The 19,232-nt window shown below is 35.8% G+C and overlaps 1 protein-coding gene across 1 annotated transcript in view; it reads left to right on the top strand.

Moving 5' to 3' along the window:
- LOC127523040 (collagen alpha-1(XXV) chain-like) overlaps window positions 1-19,232 on the top strand; it is a 187,123-nt gene that overhangs the window by 135,225 nt on the left and 32,666 nt on the right. Inside the window, exons 8-9 of the mRNA XM_051913491.1 lie at window positions 6,717-6,749; window positions 6,869-6,904. Of these exons, the coding sequence (XP_051769451.1) occupies window positions 6,717-6,749; window positions 6,869-6,904 (69 nt within the window). The remainder of the gene's footprint in view (window positions 1-6,716; window positions 6,750-6,868; window positions 6,905-19,232) is intronic.

Below are 19,232 nucleotides of genomic sequence, written 5' to 3'. Positions count from 1 at the left end.
ACTTGGCAAATAGCCAACCATGAACTTGACAATGCACACAGCCATATTGCGCCATCAGTACATTTCACGGCACAGTTTCTTGGCTGTCACAGAGCATGCGTTAAAGTGGACATATGGTCGTGATATTAGAGTATACTGCCCTAACGAAAGCCAAATTTTGAGCAAATAGTCTTGTTTTCTTTAATAGTCTCGAACTCTTGTTTTCTTTGCAGTATTATTTTTTTTTTTTTTATTTTTTTTTTTTTTTTGCAAAGTTCTATTTAGGGACTTCGTACTACAATGTAAACTTAAGTGCTGAATCTTTAGCTATTTTGAAATTGTTGTGTGTGTCTCTGCATGGCATAAAGACATATGAGGTTTTATCCCAGTGGGGATGCATGCTTACAACAGTACCTTTTTGGTCTTATGTGTATAAATATTTAACTGGGTGTGAAATTAGCTGTGACTTGCCATGTAGCACAGTTCTCATTAAAATCACTCAGATCTCAGAGGTGGAAAAATCCTCTCTGGGTCAAAACATAACACAAATAAATTGTGATTGGATTGCAAAAAAGGCTTTTGGGTTTTGGTCTCCCGGCAGTTCCTCGCAATCTTGAGGTTGCAGCCCTCCTGAGAAGCCTGGTGGCGGTTCAAGCACTGGCAGTGCCATGCTACAGTCTCTAAGAACCTCTGCAGCTTCTTGTTCTGTACAGAACAGACTCATTAGAAAGCAGCACTGTTCCTAAAAAAAAAAAAAAAAAAAATTTCAGTCGTGATGTGTTGACTGAAATTTCAAGTCTTCATCATTCCTCATAAACCTCAGTGAGCTTTTATATCAGAAATTACACACTTCATTCCCTCACTTATATGTAGTCTAGTGACACTTCATTAATTTATCCCAATGTGTGCCAGGATCACAGTCCATTAAGTCAGTCCGCAAACCTCTCTAAGCAATTTTCTTTCTAATTAAAAGCTGACCTTTTATGCTGACAACATCACTTTGCATTACCTTTTAATGTATCATGATTAACACCATCAGAGTTTACTGCTTCAAGCCATGTTCTCTCATCATGTAATACTCTAGAACCATGTTCACGTCTCTCAGCTGTACCCCTATTCAGAAGGGAGTAGTTTTCACTGAGGAAAATGTTCACACATAACTTTGATTAGAAACCTTTTTAAAATTGAACATGTAGGTGAACTCAGAGGTCCTCAGAGAAATCTAGTCTTGTCTGGATATGTGTCATGTTATTTATTATTTTTATTACAATACTCTCTCCTGTTATTTTGTTCTTTTGATTGAATACCCATAACTATTGCAACAATTTCTGCTTACTTTGCTAATTTTCTTGAAAAATGACATCAAGGAAATCTCTTCCAAAAAGTGATTGCGTTACACCTTACGTCAGGCAATCTGACAGTGACCCCTTAAGGTCTTTGCACACTGAGTCTGAAATTTTTCGTATGCTTTTTTCGTATTCGTGATCTTAGAAATTCGTTACATACAGAGACCTTGCCACACTGAGTCCGATGCGTATTAATGAATCCGTTGCGAAAAAATTCACAAAACAATACAAAATGGAGTCTTCAAGCAGTGAGCATGATTTAGTTGTCCTCTCTCTTCTGAAAAAGAGAAAAAGAAAGAGGAAATTTTGGGTCCATCCAATCCTGAGATTGCGTAGAGATGAAGGAGAGTTCCACCTCATCAAGGAGCTGCGTGATTATCCGAGCGTTTCTCAAAGTTTACTTCAGGATGTCAGTGCCTGACAGTGCCAGTTTGATGCTTTGCTAGCATACTGGTACACTCTATCTTTATATTCTGCCTCTTTCCGCACTTTGTTTGTCATTCAGTGTTACTGCTTTGTGCTGTAGACAACGGTGGATCAACTTATCAGATGGCATTCGGGATTTCGCTTGTACTGTGGCTCTGAATTGTCAAAACGTCTCTCAAAATGCGTGACACGGATGCGAAAAACGCAGAAAATCGAGTTTTTGGAGGCAGTGAGTAAACGTGATTGACCAACGTGAGGTCGTATTTACAAACCCGATTCCAAAAAAGTTGGGACACTGTACAAATTGTGAATAAAAAAGGAATGCAATAATTTACAAATCTCATAAACTTATATTTTATTCACAATAGAATATAGATAACATATCAAATGTTGAAAGTGAGACATTTTGAAATGTCATGCCAAATATTGGCTCATTTTGGATTTCATGAGAGCTACACTTTCCAAAAAAGTTGGGGACAGGTAGCAATAAGAGGCCTGGAAAAGTTAAATGTACATATAAGGAACAGCTGGAGGACCAATTTGCAACTTATTAGGTCAATTGGCAACATGATTGGGTATAAAAAGAGCCTCTCAGAGTGGCAGTGTCTCTCAGAAGTCAAGATGGGCAGAGATCACCAATTCCCCCAATGCTGCCGGCGAAAAATAGTGGAGCAATATCAGAAAGGAGTTTCTCAGAGAAAAAATTGCAAAGAGTTTGAAGTTATCATCATCTACAGTGCATAATATCATCCAAAGATTCAGAGAATCTGGAACAATCTCTGTGCGTAAGGGTCAAGGCCGGAAAACCATACTGGATGCCCGTGATCTTCGGGCCCTTAGACGGCACTGCATCACATACAGGAATGCTACTGTAATGGAAATCACAACATTGGCTCAGGAATACTTCCAGAAACATTGTCGGTGAGCACAATCCACCGTGCCATTCGCCGTTGCTGGCTAAAAACTCTGTAGGTCAAAAAAGAAGCCATATCTAAACATGATCCAGAAGCACAGGCGTTTTCTCTGGGCCAAGGCTCACTTAAAATGAACTGTGGCAAAGTGGAAAACTGTTCTGTGGTTAGACGAATCAAAATTTGAAGTTCTTTTTGGAAAACTGGGACGCCATGTCATCCGGACTAAAGAGGACAAGGACAACCCAAGTTGTTATCAGCGCTCAGTTCAGAAGCCTGCATCTCTGATGGTATGGGGTTGCATGAGTGCTTGTGGCATGGGCAGCTTACACATGCTGGAAAGCACCATCAATGCTGAAAGGTATATCCAAGTTCTAGAACACATATGCTCCCATCCAGACGTCGTCTCTTTCAGGGAAGACCTTGCATTTCCAACATGACAATGCCAGACCACATACTGCATCAATTACAACATCATGGCTGCGTAGAAAGAAGGATCCGGGTACTGAAAAGGCCAGCCTGCAGACCAGAATCTTTCGCCCATAGAAAACATTTGGCGCATCATAAAGAGGAAGATGTGACAAAGAAGACCTAAGACAGTGAGCAACTAGAAGCCTGTATTAGACAAGAATGGGACAACATCCTATTCCTAAACTGAGCAACTTGTCTCCTCAGTCCCCAGACGCTTTGCAGGACTGTTATAAAAAGAAGAGGGGATGCCACACAGTGGTAAACATGGCCTTGTCCCAACTTTTTTGAGATGTGTTGATGCCATGAAATTAAAAATCAACTTATTTTTCCCTTAAAATGATACATTTTTCTCAGTTTAAACATTTGATATGTCATCTATGTTGTATTCTGAATAAAATATTGAAATTTGAACTTCCACATCATTGCATTCCTTTTTTATTCACAATTTGTACAGTGTCCCAACTTTTTTGGAATCGGTTTGTATTCTTTTAACATGCAAAGTTCTCGGACGCGAATTTCGGACTCAAGGTCTATGCACATTGAGTCCGAAATTCGCGTCTCAGTGTGGCAAAGGCCTTTAGTCGTGGTTTATCTTGTTAGCAAAAATTATTAAGTTCTCTGGCAGTATGTTGTGCTGTTACTGGTTTTAATACTCTTGGTTTATTATGAGTATAAAACATGATCAAAACCTTGTGTGTTTGTGTTAAGGCATGTTGCAAGATTTTTACGAGACTGAATAAGCCACATTTTTATATTCACGTTTTATATCATGCTGCAGTTTTTCTGAAAAACAAAGTACTAATAACAACAGCAAAGAACTATTTTCTTTTTGCTGACAAACAGTAGTGGTAGTGGCTGTAATATGTTTTTGCAAGTCATTAGTCTGCATGGCATTTCACGCTTGCAAAACATTCTTTAATGGAATAACATAAGGCCTGGAGACATAACTCAACCAGAACCAGATGTGATGAATTATTACCAATATAAATCTCTGCCAATGTTTGACAGGTTCACAACAGAATGCACTTTGATCTATTGTGTTCTTAGCCTTAAACTGCTCTATAAAGTAGAAAAAGACTTGTCTTAGGCCCAACAGCTGAATGTTGTCATTTCAACCAAACATAAAACTTTTACAGCAACAAATGAGGGGAAACTATTGTATATAATTTCTGGACATTGCTCATGCATCTATTGTACACTAAGAAAATCCCTTATAAAATGGAAAGGATGAGGCATGAAGTTGCTGATTGAGGTGGAGTTTACTGACATCCAGATCTAACTGTTAAAGTTTATAGCTAGCTAGTTAAAGTAGTAGTTTATTTAAAAAAAAAAAAAAAAAAAAAACCTTGCATTATAATGAAGCCCATAAAATCCAGGCATGCATTCCTCAACAACCTCTGAGCACAAGACACATGTGAAGTGGAACCACAAGTTCAGCAGCAGGCTGAGGGCCCAGCTGCTTTTTCCACCACCTCCAATCATCCTCTGGTCCTCACTCCAAATAAAGTCCCCAAGACATTCAGCTACTCTCAAATGAATGTTTTTATGTGCTCAATTTATTTCTGTTGTTGCAGTGTAACAAATGAGCTAAAACATGAATTAGGCTACTTCTTTGGTGTTTAATAGCAGAACAAAGACATAGCATAGAAGTTGTCACACATGAGTGATTTTAATGAAGTGCACAAAGACACAAAGCACAGTCAAAGGCCCGAAAGTCCATAAGGGCAATGGTCCAGGTGGAGCCGAGGGAGAGAGGAGCCAACATGGAGCCAAGGTGGAGTGATGAGGAGCCGAGAAAACTGAAAAGAACATCTGCTCCCAATACCACCCTGAACGGTGGTAGTGTAGGTGGGGCTTTTTTCCATCCCCACGAGTAGCCCCCACGGGCATGGACAATGTAGCCGGCTCACACTCCTGGTCAGACTCTTTCCATTGGCTCATGCTCTGGGGCGATGGTTGGCTTAGTCCTCTTTACTGGCTCTTTCATCGCGGCAGGCTCGGGCCCTTGGTTTGTGGTGGACTCTGGCGTTTTGTCATGGGGCCTTAAGAGATTGCTGTTCCTGCTCTTGCTCCAGGTAGAGCCCGCTGGATGGCCAGCAAGTCCATTTTTGTCACTTTTTTAAGGTCTGGTATTCTGTCATGCATGAGTAGCTGTACTGAAGCGCACAATGACAAGGAATATCACAGAACACTCTTTAATCTTAATATAACATGTAACACTCGGCAGAATCACAGCAGTAATACAATAAATACAATCACATATAACATAAATGCAAATGATGCTGGACAAAGAACAGGACTAAACTCAGGGTTTAAATACACAGGGAGAAATAATTAACGGAACTAGGAACAGGTGTGGGATTATTTACAACCAAGGAAACTAACTAGGGACACAGAACACAGGATGAGCATAGGAAACAGAGAAAATGAAACCAAAACACAACAGATGTAGCCAAAGCAATGGTTATTATTAATCTTAAGTCTTTTTTATGCATATATTTTTGTCTGATCACAAAGTATAAACATAAAACTTGTTTAAAATATTCAGAAACAACAGATGGAGAGGTTGCTCATTGCATGTTCTTCTCAGGGAGATTGAAGCAAACACCTTCAGTGTTTTTTTCCAGATTTTGTTCCCTTAGGAAATATGGCAGTTTGAAGCAGAAAGACATTTTCAGATATTCTGCTGCACTGTGCATCCACAGTGCCAGCTTTTTCACCCAGACTGAACTCAATCATCTCACTGTTTTGAATGTCAATGATCTGCTCTGCGTTGGCACACATCTGTGTGTTTGTGTGCAAGAAAAGAAAACATTTACACTAGCGTGTTTTATGAATTTATTTAGGTTGCCTTGACTTGATGTATGATGCCATCATAAATCCTGTTTTGTGGGTTTCATTGAATCTTTATTTGATAAATGAAACAGAGTGATGACATTGAGCCAGTAAGTTAGTACTGTAATTAGTTCTTAAACATTAGCTTTAAAGGCACATTAAGCTGATTACTCTTATCATCAGAAACTGAGTGACATTTAACCTGCAAAGGAATGTCAAAGTTTAAATGGTACATATGGAAATTTGGGCATAATAGCACAATCTAGTGACTAAGAATCGAATCTTGGTGGTACATTACAATATATTTTGCCTTAATAGCACGATGTAGTGACACAGTCGACACAACAACTAACCTTAAATGAAGACCCTACATGAATTTTCTGCATAATTGCTAGAATATACCCAATCAAAGGCAGTCTCCTTCCTCCTTTTTCCCTTTGTGTCCTATTCTTGTTATGGCAGTGGGAGAAGCTTTAGCTAATGGACGTTCATCTCTTCTTATTTGTATCACTTGAGCTAATCTTCTCTTGCTATACTCACACAATTCTGATGAGCCGCTTTGTGCACACAGTTTAACCTTTGCTTTGCTCAGCAGCATTGTGACTTCCAAATTTTCCAAAAAAACACCACCGTGTGGTATAGGGAAGATGTTACACTTTCAAATTTTAGATGCTGCAGTTACAAATGGCTCCATTTTATCAAGTATTCTGAATAAACAAATTTACTGTGAATTTTATATCTCTCACAGGGTAATGCAGGATCCTCTGCCGCTGGAATTAAGGTAAGACAGAACTTTAGAATTATTTTTATCTTTAAAAGCCGTGCTTTTAGCAAGTTCTACTTGTTCTTTTTCATTTGGCATATGCAGGTGAGCACTTAAAAGCATTTTCATTATTACAGGGTGAGCCAGGAGAGCCAGGACGTGGAGGACAAAAGGTAAAACCGCATACTGCATTGCTGGCCAGAGTACTGTATACACTCAAGATAATTATTGTTTGGAACATAGGACTGCATATGTGTCTTAATGACAGCTGATTCATTTATGGAGAACACTGAGAATTTGTTTTATTAAAACATGTAGTCATTAATGATTAACCAAAAAGTATTATAGTGTACTAACTTTTTTGCACGTATGGAAGTTTGAAGTTACCAACATGTGCTTGCTGCTAATAAGCATGTGAATGTCAGGCACCAACCTACCCAAATTAGAAAGCACTTTTTAGTGAGGTCAGCTTCCTTTTCAGCCTGTTTTCAGGTGAACTGATATGACTTATGAATAATAATGCATTTTTGATTTGATGTTTTTAGGGAACCTTTTAGTTTGTGCCTTAGTACACCTGGGCATAGACTATTCATTTACTGAGAATTGAACTCCTCTCTGGCTCCAACACAAGCAGTAAAAACTATTTATTTCCAACCTGATAAAAAAACATAATTTTACACCATGCCATTATAGTTTGTCTACTTTTAGTTGTTTCTGTCTAGTTGTACTTTTGTTCTGTTTACTATTAAAACACCATTAGGCTTCACTGAATAATTCATCTGCTCCAAATTCAGTGTGAGACCCAAGTGAACAGCTTGAGTTCTACTCTTACAGAAAGGTTCATCACATTTACAGCTCTTTAAAAAGGTCCTGTGAAAAAATACAACTCTCAGAGTGCAGTCTGGGATCTATTTAACAACGTCATTTTGAGCACTAGCCCTACTCGCTTTTCACGTGTTTATTTATTTCAGCAGAGCATGAACAATTAATTAACAACAGAATTTTATCTGTTACATGGTATGTTAGTGCTTCTGAGGATTTAGCTTTTCTTCCTCTTTTCTCATGATATACTGTGCCTAAAGTAATATAATAATTAGGGGCTGTCAAGCGATTAAGATGTTTAATCTAATTAATTGCAAATTAACTGCACATCAAATTTGGCTTAGAAATTACCCCAAAAGGATATTTTAAAGTCATTATTGTGTATTGTGTGAAAACATCAAATAGATTACAAAAATAGATTTAGAAATTATTTTTTTATTTGATTATATGTCATTCCAAACTCGTAAGACTTTCGTTCATCTTGAGAACACAAATGAAAAATCTGAGAGATGTCTGTTTCATCCATTGACTGCCTTTGCAACGACACGCTTCAAAAAGATCATACATTTTCTGAAGAGACTTGAGCGCTTTTTATGATGAAAAGATTTCATTTAGGCTTTTACTCACATGTAAACATTGATCAGCGAACATAAGCAGAGCTATTTACTTGATTTTTAAATGTTTTCAATGACTTTTGGACTTCAAGCCTTCTTTTGTGGATGGATTTATAAACTGAGAAATAGAGTTGAACAAACATAAACATGGACTCTTAATGATGGTGAACAGAAAAAGAAATATTGCATATAAAATTATATCAAAGTATGAACTAACATGTGCAATGCAGTAAATATGCTTACACTACCCTAAATCAATGGAAAGATGTGCTGTCCCAATCACCAAAACGTTGTGTCCCAATCACCCAAATGTTACCAAAAAAATGTTTTTTTGCTCAGTTTACAGAAAAGTGTATGTCACACATCCTTACATTATAATATACCATTGTTTCCTCCTCAAATGGATAGTTAACATCTTCAGTATTACAGAAATGTATCATGTGTTGAGCTGATGTTTTTCATTTATGACAAGAAACCTTGCACAAGGCGGAAATTCAAAAACTGTCCCAATCACCCTTAATTCACCCTATGCCAATTTCGCGACTTCCCCGCCCCTTTTGAGACTCTTTTTCAAAAGTTTAAGGACAAATCTAGCAACTTCTTGGACAAACCTTATCTACATTCTTATTTTGCCCACTGATCTATATTAATATTTATATAGATCAATGAATTTGCCATTATGATGTCAACTAGTGACATTTAGCTACAGCTGCAATAATAACCCTTTCAGTTGTATAATTAAAGTGTTTTATTCATAGGCCTATGAGATATACATTATGTATGAAACAATAAAGTTTACTTTATTTTTCTCCCAGTTCACCGCCCACATACTTTTATGTATTTCAGGGAAAATTTTGTAAATCCGACAGCGAATTGCGGTGCAAACTCATCACACGACAAAACACATTCACTTCCACATATTTTACAATCGGAATAAACCATAAAATTCATGATATAGTTAACAAATTTGTGAATATTTTTAATAAAAAAAGAAAAAACGAAATAAACATGATACCTACATATCTGTCAGCTGCATGACGTGTCTCCAAGGAATTAATACGTTCTAAAATAATGTTGTCTAAAATAACGGTCACCTTAAACTCATGCTGGGGGCTCAGCTAGAATATAGAGCCCCCAGAATATAGATAAAGTACAACATAGATTAAGTTTGCAATTTGGATAATTATTAGATCACATGAGTCATAATAAATGCAATTTCTACTTCTGAAGTGCTTCTTTCATAAAGGACACAGCTTTCTCACATAACACAGTGAAGCAGCCCTGCATAGAGTAAATTATCGATTCTCGAGCCATCAATATCAACCAATTCAGCACCGCCGCCATGGACAGCACCTACTAACGTTGCACTTAAGAAGATATAAGCAACCTCCTAAGGTATAGTTCGGGGAACACGCCTAGAAAAGGTATATCTTCAGTTAAGGTCTACCTTTAGAGTCTTTGTGCGCTAAGAGACAATGTTATCGGGAAATCCAGCCCAGAAAGTTAAGGTTTGCAGATTGCAAATTCTTAAGTATTTTAATAATTTAATTTTTTTTTTTTTTTTTGAGAACATCATGCAGTGTCTGACACAGTATTTTGTAAGACGGATAGACCTCAGTCCCTCTAGAGAGGCATTGCACTCCATAAGAAAACTGTAAATTTTAAAGATAAATCAAGAAATCGTCTCAGGTTATGTATGTAACCATGGTGCCCTGAGAACAGGGAACGAGACACTACGTTTACCGCATATGGGGAACGTCACTCATGAACCGGTGTCTGAAAGCAAAGTATCAAATCTGGCCGGCGACAGCCTATGACGTCATCAAGACGCGGCCCTGAAGTATAAAGGAGCCGCCAGTGAAGCAGTCAGTATCTTATCGTCTGAAGGGACTGTTCAGCAGGCAGCCCTGATGCATGGCAAGGAACACAGTGTCTCGTTCCCTGTTCTCAGGGAACCATGGTTACATACGTAACCTGAGACGTTCCCTTTCGAAAGGGAACTCAACACTGTGTTTACCGCATATGGGGAAAGATATACCCACGCCGCCATGCTTGAGGGGAGTGCATGCCAAGAAGATGGCTAGACAAACATCAACTAGCAGTTTCAAATGAAATGCCAGAGCAACTCCCCCTCGGGTCAAACAAAGGCTGTCAGTGACAGCATTCCCTCAAAAGAAGGGAGTACAGAGCTCAACCTAACAGATAGACCGTATTGTAGGCACAAAATCATGAAGGCCCAAGAGGGGGCCTACAACATGACAACAGTTCTACACAGTGTAGAAAAATATAAATAACACAGCAGCCCTGCTAAAGGCCAATATGTGAAGCTACAAGTTTAATCTGCTTAAGTTTCAACATCCAGATGTGGGGGTGGAAAGCTTCAAGGGCGGCCAGTTAAGGCCACACACCTCGAACAGCTAGCTTGCTGAAAGCAAGAACCCACAAACATGTAACTCGTTCAGAATGAAACCGAGTTAAACCAGCAGCTAAGACTGTAGAGTGCCCACATAACAGTCCACCTAACACAATCTGACAAGCAGTGTACTCAGTAAAAGCACCTTTTACTCTTAAAGCAAGAGGAGTACAACATAAGCCATCATGTTCTGTAGGAGTCCCAAAGCGGGCCTACAACTTCAGACAGACACGTAGCGTCAGCTCGTGGCAGTGTTTCAAGCTCAAGGGAGCAAACACAAGAAAACCGAACCAAAGTGAGGTTAACTAGATAAACTCAACCTGAGCCAACGGCCACTCAGCAATGTACTCAGTAAAACACCTTTTACTCTTTAAGAAAGAGGAGTACAAAGACATACGCCAACGTGCTCTCAAAGGAGGCCCAGAGGGCCTACAACTCACAGACATGTGGCGCCAGCTAGTGGCAACTAAAAGTTTTAGGAGCCATAATAGAACCAGACTTACTTAGTGAGGTAACTATTTAGCTCGACTAGAGCTAATAAATCCAGCACAAACCAACAGGCCACGTACTCAGTAAAACACCTTTCACTCTTAAAGCAAGAGGAGTACATACTCCGACAGCATGCTCTGAGAGAGGCCCAAACCGGGCCTGCTATAGCAGACACGGTCGTAGCCAGTGGCAGTGATAGCAAAACCAACACAGAACTGTGCCAACATGTTAATTGAAGGAGGCCCAAGCGTGGCCTGTGACTCCAAAAGACACGTGGCGTCAGCTAATGGTTTCACAGATGACCAAAGGGAACCAGCTCTAAAACCCAACAAAAAATTGTGGTTAACTAGTTTAATTCAAACCACTTGTAGAATCTGTGAAAGTGTGCAAAATTTTAACAAAATAAGAGAGATCATACAAAATGCATGTTATTTTTTATTTAGTACTGTCCTGAGTAAGATATTTTACATAAAAGATGTTTGCATATAATCCATAAGACAAAAAAATAGCTGAATTTATTAAAATGACCCAGTTCAAAAGTTTGTGAACCATTGATTCTTAATACTTGTGTGTGGTTACCTGGATGATCTATGACTGTTTTTTGTTGTGTGATGGTTGTTCATGAGTCCCTTGTTTATTCTGAGCAGTTAAACTGAGCTCTGTTCTTCAGAAAAAATCTCCAGGTCCCAAAAATTCTTCAGTTTTCCACCATCTTTTGCATATTTGAACCCTTTACAACAGTGACTGTATGATTTTGAGATCCATCTTTTCACATGGAGGACAACTGAGGGACTCAAACACAACTATTAAAAAAGGTTCAAACATTCACTGATGCTTCAGAAGGAAACACGATGCATTAAGAGTCGGGGGGTGAAAACTTTTTAACAGGACGAAGAGGTCCAAATTTTTCTTATTTCACTTGAATATCATTTTTTTTTTTTTCATTTAGTACTGCCCTTTGGAAGCAACAGAAAATACTTGCATGTTTCCCGGAAGACAAATTAAATACAATTTACCTTGATCTTCAAATTCCAAATGTTTTCACCCCCCATCTATTAATGCATCATGTTTTTTTCTGGAGCATCAGTGAATGTTTGAACCTTTTTTAAAAGTTGTGTTTGAGTCCTTCAGTTGTCCTCAGTGTGAAAAGACAGATCTCAAAATCATTCAGTCACTGCTGTAAAGGGTTCAAATATGCAAAAAATGCTGGAAAACTGAAGAATCTGCAGGACCTGGAGATTTTTTATGAAGAACAGAGTTTAACTGCTCAGGACAAACAAGGGACTCATGAACAGCCATCACAAAACAAAAAAACAGTCGTAGATCATACTTATGAATGGGGTTATGTCTTGTGGATTATATGTAAACATCTTTTATGTAAAATATCTTACTCAGGACAGTACTAAATAAAAAATAACATGCATTTTGTATTATCTCCCTTTTTTTGTTAAAATTATTAACATTTTCACAGATTCTGCAAGTGGTTCACATACTTTTTCTTGCAACTGTAACTTTGCAGCTGTAACTGTAACTTGGGCCTTATGTTGCTATATTATTTTATGATATAGGGCTAGTATTTTATGTGTTATTTAATTTTTGTTTCTTTTACTTTCAGTTGAAGAATTTTATATTTTTGGTGTTACGTGATACTCGATTATATAGGTTATTAATGTAAAGGTTGTTCTTGGGTGAATGGAAAGCACTTTGTCTTAGTAATTTTGAAAGGCAATTTTGAAAGGCAGTTATAAAGGGAAAATTCTAAAAAAAGCTCACTCTTGTGGAAGGTGATTGATTTAGTTAGAAAATGAAAATAATGTCTTAATTTTGGGGAACATGGTGACAAATACCTTAAAAAAAAACGGTTGTTATTGCAAAACTTTAGAGAAGAAATTATGGATTTCTTAAAAATATACTCTAGTGCACAGTTGATTCTAGGTGGTGACTGGAACACCATTATTGACCCTTTTTTGGATTGTTTTCCTCCTCGCATTAGTAGACCATCCCAATACACTGATATATTTAATTTAAATTCCCAATTAAATTGTTGTGATGAATGGAGGCACAGAAATCCTGATAAGATAGACTTCACTTGGAGTAATAAAGATAGATCTTTACAATCTAGGATCGACTTTTGGCTAACTTCTAAGGAACTTGGAAATCAAATTCAGGAGATTGACATTGTGCCTTCAGTCTTTAGTGACCATAAAATGATTCATATAGTTATCAACCTTGGAGATAAAAGAACTTGAGGATTCAATTTCAACTACTGGAAATTAAATAATTCACTGCTTGAAGATACTCAATTTAAGGATAAAGTTAAAAGTATGATAAAGAGATGCTACAATAATGCTGAAATATCAGGCTTATGGAATAAATTGGGAAATTATAAAATACGAAATTAGAACATTTGCAATCTCAAGAAGTAAAGAAATAGCCAAAGCCAAAAGAAACAGAGAAAATGTTTTAGTTCAAAATATAACAAAAATCTATGATAAACAAATAGAAAGTGAACAAGATAAAAATATTTTAATAAAATTGCAATTAGAATTAGAACAAATCTATGAATATAAAGCCAAGGGTGCATTCATAATGTCAAGGAGAAAGTGGTTAGGAAAAGGTGAATCTAATTCTAAATATTTTTATCTTAAAAGGAAAAATGGAGATTTTTCCACTTTAAAGAAACTTAAGATTAATGATTCTCTTACAATGGACCCAAATTTAATATCTAATTATGTTGCAACATTTTATAAAAATGTATATACACAAAATGATAATATAGGTAATACTGCTCTTTTTCTAGATCCTCTTAAGAAAAATGCTACAATTATAAATCAAGATTCCAAAATTATTTGTGATCAAGACATCACTCTTGAAGAAATTCAAAAATGTATCGAAAAACTTAAAAGTAATAACGCACCAGGTAATGATGGTTTGACCTGTGAATTTTACCAAGAATTTAAAAAAGATTTATAAAAATTTATTTTATATGTCTTCAAAGAAATATTGGAAAAAGAAGTAATGTTGCCAACTATATTACAAGGATTGATTACACTCATTCCTAAGCTGGGTAAAGACTTTATTTTAAATGATGATAGTTACATTCTCTTTATATATTATTATAAAGCATTCGATACTGTAAACCACAACTTTCTGTTTGATGTTCTTGATTTCTTTGGTTTTGGCAACAACTTTATCTGTGCAGTTCGTACATTATACAATAATTGCAATAGCTCTATTAAACTACCTTTGGGGACCACTCCTAGATTCAATATAGGTAGAGGTGTCAAACAAGGAGACCCATTATCTCCTCTGTTGTTTCTATTGGTCATGCAAGTAATGTATCTTCATATTAAAATTAATCCATTTCAAGGTATTCAGTTGGCCAATAATGTAATTAAATGTTCCCAATTAGCAGATGATATGGCAATTTTTCTAAAAGACATAAAAGAATTAAAATTGGCTCTTGAGTGTCTTAATGAGTTCTATCTAGTATCAGGGTTGTCTATAAATATTAAAAAAAAAAGTGAATTATTTGCATTAAAAGAAAGACCCAGTAACTCGTCAGAATTATGTGGCATTCCAATTAAAGACCATTTTTCTTATTTAGGAATTGAGATATGCAAAGACCAAAAAGAAAGAGTAAATCTTAATTATACCCCATTAATTAATAAAATTCAAAAGCAATTCAACATTTGGCTAATGAGAGACTTATTTTTAAATGGGAGAGTTTTATTATCAAAATCTGAAGGGTTATCTAGACTAGTTTATATTGCAATGGCCATAGATGTTCCAAAACGTATCATTAATGAGATAAATAAAAAAATATATAATTATATTTGGAAAAATAAACATCATTATTTGAATAAAAAAACACTTTGTAATTCGCTTAACCAAGGTGGGCTTAATGTACTTGATTTTGAAATATCTAATACTATATTTAAAATTAAATGGATACAAAACTATATTCGGACCAATGATAAATTATGGTATTATATCCCTAATATTATTTTTGCAAAAGTGGGTGGTATTGAATTTCTTCTTAATTGTAATTTTAATATTAACAAGCTTCCCATAAAACTTTCAAATTTTCATAAACAGGCACTGTTATCATGGATGCTTGTATACAAACACAATTTCTCCCCTCACAAATGCTTAATTTGGAATAATAAATACATTATACACAAAAATAAACTTTATTTTTAGTTAATTGGCTTAAGGAAAATATTTTGTTGGTTTCACAACTTTTGAATTGTAATGGTCATTTACTTATTCAGAATTTTTAGGAAAATTTTCATTTTATATACCTATCAGTGAGTTTATGATGGTAATCAATGCCATTCTCTCAGAACTTATAAATTTGCTAAGAAATAATATAGATGAAACTTAGAGACTTAGATCTTAGTCTTAAACTTGAAGGTATAAATTTAAAAGACAAAAAATGTAATAATAATTATCTCAGAATAATGTGCCAAATTTCCACTGTTCCGTTAGCTATTGGATTTTGGAGATCACAATTTCAAAATGTCAATTGGAAAGAGACCTTTAAAATCTCCAGATTAGTGAGGTATCATTTAAGACTGTTCATCGTATTTATGCTGTAAAACAGGTCATTTCAAGTTTTGTAAAGATGTTGACCTGGAATGAGAGTATTGTACATTTATTTTATGATTACATTTATACAAAACTATTTTGGTGTGATCTGGCTTTTTTTGTGAAAAATAGTACTAATATTGAATTACAACTTAAAGTAAAAGATGTTTTATTTTATTTTTTATGATAATACTGGTGATTTCAAAATTTGGTATATTGTGAATTTACTCATTATATATGGAAAATTCTTTATCCACAAATGTAAATGGGGAGGGAAAAAAACGAACTTTACTCATTTTAAAATAGAAATAGGTCACTACTTGTATACATTAAAAGAAACAAGAAATAACAAAAAACAAAAAAACAAAAAAAAAACCTGTAAATTAATTTAAAGCCTTAAATCTATTCTTTGAATAATTTGTAATGTTGTTTATACATGTGAATTTTTTGCTACGTTCTCTTCTTGTCTTTTCTTTTCATTTCATTTCATTTCTTTTCTTTTCTTTTCTTTTCTTTTCTTTTCTTTTTATTTATCATAACATTTAATTTGATAATTATTTAATGTTAAATATGTTATTGCCCTTGTATGTTCATTGTTTAAAAGATTGCAATGTAAAAAAAAAAAAAAAAAGTCATTGAGTCATTCATTCATTCATTAGATTCGTTCAAACGGCTGATTCATTTAGGAATGAAGTAAATGGCCATTGAATCATTGGTTCACCCGATTGATTTGGGCTGGATTTCCCGATAACGTTGTCTCTTAGCGCGCTACGAAGACTCTAAAGGTAGACCTTAACTGAAGATATACCATTTCTAGGCGTGTTCCCCGAACTATCCCTTAGGAGGCTGCTTAAGGTATATCTTCTTAAAGGTCCCATGGCATGAAAATTTCACTTTATGAGATTTTTTAACAGTAATATGAGTTCCCCTAGCCTGCTTTTGGTCGCCCAGTGGCTAGAAAAAGCGATGGGTGTAAACCGAGCCCTGGGTGTTTTGCTTCGCGTTTGAGAAAACGAAAGCTCAGACGACCCAATCTGGAATCTTCCCCATATGTCGTCATAAGGGGAAAGGTTACCTCCCCTTTCTCTGCTTTGCCCGCCCATGAGAAAATGAGCCATATACATATATATATATATATATATATATATATATATATATATATATGATAGCAAATCAGAGCAACATGAAAAGCCAACAACGTAGGCTAGCATTAGCTACATGATAATACATTTTAAACTAAAATTTAATGATAATTAATTTTAAACTAACCACTCTGAGACGTCCTGCTGTAGCCGCTGAGTTGCAACTTCTTCATACGGTGCTTCTCCATCCGGATCGGATTCTGGGTCAAACTGAAACGCTTGAACGACTGCGGGTCTATGAGCCATTGCAATACATCCACTGTCAACATTAGCGCATGGTACCGTGGCCGCAAGCTGGTTAAGACCACACCCACCCTCCACCTTTCCCCGCCTCTCTCCTCCTCATTAGCATTTAAAGCTACAGACCCAGAAACAGCACGTCCTGAGGAAAGCTCATTGTTGGACTGTCTCGTAGTGGCTGAAATTCTGCACCAAGGCTTAATTTCGGGAAAAAGACTTCAGATACAGTACTAGGGATCACTTAGGCCTATATAAAAGCATCCAAAAAGTAGCATGTCATGGGACCTTTAAGTGTGACGTTATCAGGTGCTGTCCATGGCGCTGGTGCTGAATTGGTTGATATTGATGGCTCGAGAATCGATAATTCACTCTATACAGGGGCTGCTTCACTGCATTATGTGAGAAATCAGTGTTCTTTATAAAAAGAAGCACTTCAGAAGTAGAAATTGCATTTATCAGGACTCATGGGATGTTATAAAAGAAATCCAAATTGCAAACTAAATCTATATTGTAATTTATCTATATTCTGGAGCGCGGAGCCCCCATCAGCGTGAGTTTAAGGCAACCGTTATTTTAGAACAAAGTTTCAGTTCCTTGGAGATGCGTCATGCAGCTGACAGACATGTAGGTATCGCGTTTATATCAGCTGACAGACATGTAGGTATCGCGTTTATATATATATATATACATATATATATATATATACATATATATATATATATACATATATATATACATATATATATATATATATATATATATATATATATATACATATATATATATATATATATATATATATACATATTTTTTTTTTTTTTTTTTTTTTTTTTCCTTCAAAATATTTACAAACTTGTTAACTATATCATGAATTATATGATATATTCCAATTGTAAAATATGTGGAAGTGAATGTGTTTTGTCACACGATGAGTTTGCACGGCAATTCAGAGCTGTCGGATTTACGAAATGTTCCCCGAAATACGTAAAAGTATGTGGCCGGTGAACTGGGAGAAGAATAGAGTAAACTTTATTATTTCATACACAATGTGTATCTATGAATAAAACACTTCGTCAAGTTATATAATTGAAAGGGTTTATTGTTGCAGCTTCCGTAGACATCAGTGTATGGAATTTGATCAAACTATAAATGTCTTTTTTATGCAGTAGCCTACTTAATTCAAATGTGTATTTAAATGTCTGAAACCTAAAATAAACCTGATGAGGTTAAAAACACAGAATAGTTGTGATACATGACAAGCGCGGAGTGCGCGTCTGTCTCTGGATTAGCGCTAAAGCACATTTGAATTTAGCAGTGAATCTTTGCATTTTATTCTTTGCCATAATCCTAATCAAACACTGCATGTATTACAGCTTCAGAATTATTTTCTTTTTGACTGTCAACAGTGATAAGGTATAGCAAAGAGTGATCCAGACCAACCTTACAAAAGTATGACTTACAGAAGGTATACTTAACTGAGAACGTTTCGGGAAACACGTATTAACGTTAAGGTACAGCTTAAGGTATAATTTAAGAACGACGTAGAGTTAAGAAGGTTTCGGGAAATCCAGCCCTGCTCAAAATGTGGATTCATTCAGAAACAAAACACCACTGTGTGTTGCTCGGAGACACACAACAGTTCTGCTGTAGCTTTTACAGGCAATATTTCTGTTGGCAAAACTGAGACAATAACAAAATAGACACTATTGTGTCAAAAATATAACACAATATTAACTACTTATATATTGAACTGTTGTATAAAATCATATCACATTTACACTCATGCTATCCAGGACAAAAATAGCACTCGTGTGATATTGCGCTCATTACTTGTATGATATTACTTAACTATATCATATGATATAAATATGAGAAAAAAAAATCATACAGAGGCATTTTTATACCCTGATATCTTGAATTTTAGGGGCATTCTAATTGCATTTTATAGGCTCCATCATGCAGTGAGTTGTTGCCCTGCATCATGTCATCAATCAACTGAATGAAATGTATGACCTTATGTAGGTCTGGTGTGTTAAATACATTAAATAATTTTATTCACATTATTTTTCCATAACTAATTAATTAAATTAACTACTAAAGTTAAATCGACAGCCCTAATAATAATAATATATCTTATGGTCTAATGGAATCAATATTCTATTTTAGCATAAGAGATAAGCAGAAAAAACAA

This window comes from Ctenopharyngodon idella, chromosome 11 (genome assembly GCF_019924925.1).
Source record: "Ctenopharyngodon idella isolate HZGC_01 chromosome 11, HZGC01, whole genome shotgun sequence".
Taxonomy (NCBI): domain Eukaryota; kingdom Metazoa; phylum Chordata; class Actinopteri; order Cypriniformes; family Xenocyprididae; genus Ctenopharyngodon; species Ctenopharyngodon idella.
The sequence above is the reverse complement of the archived record's forward strand: the minus strand, read 5'-3'. Positions and strand labels throughout refer to the sequence as shown.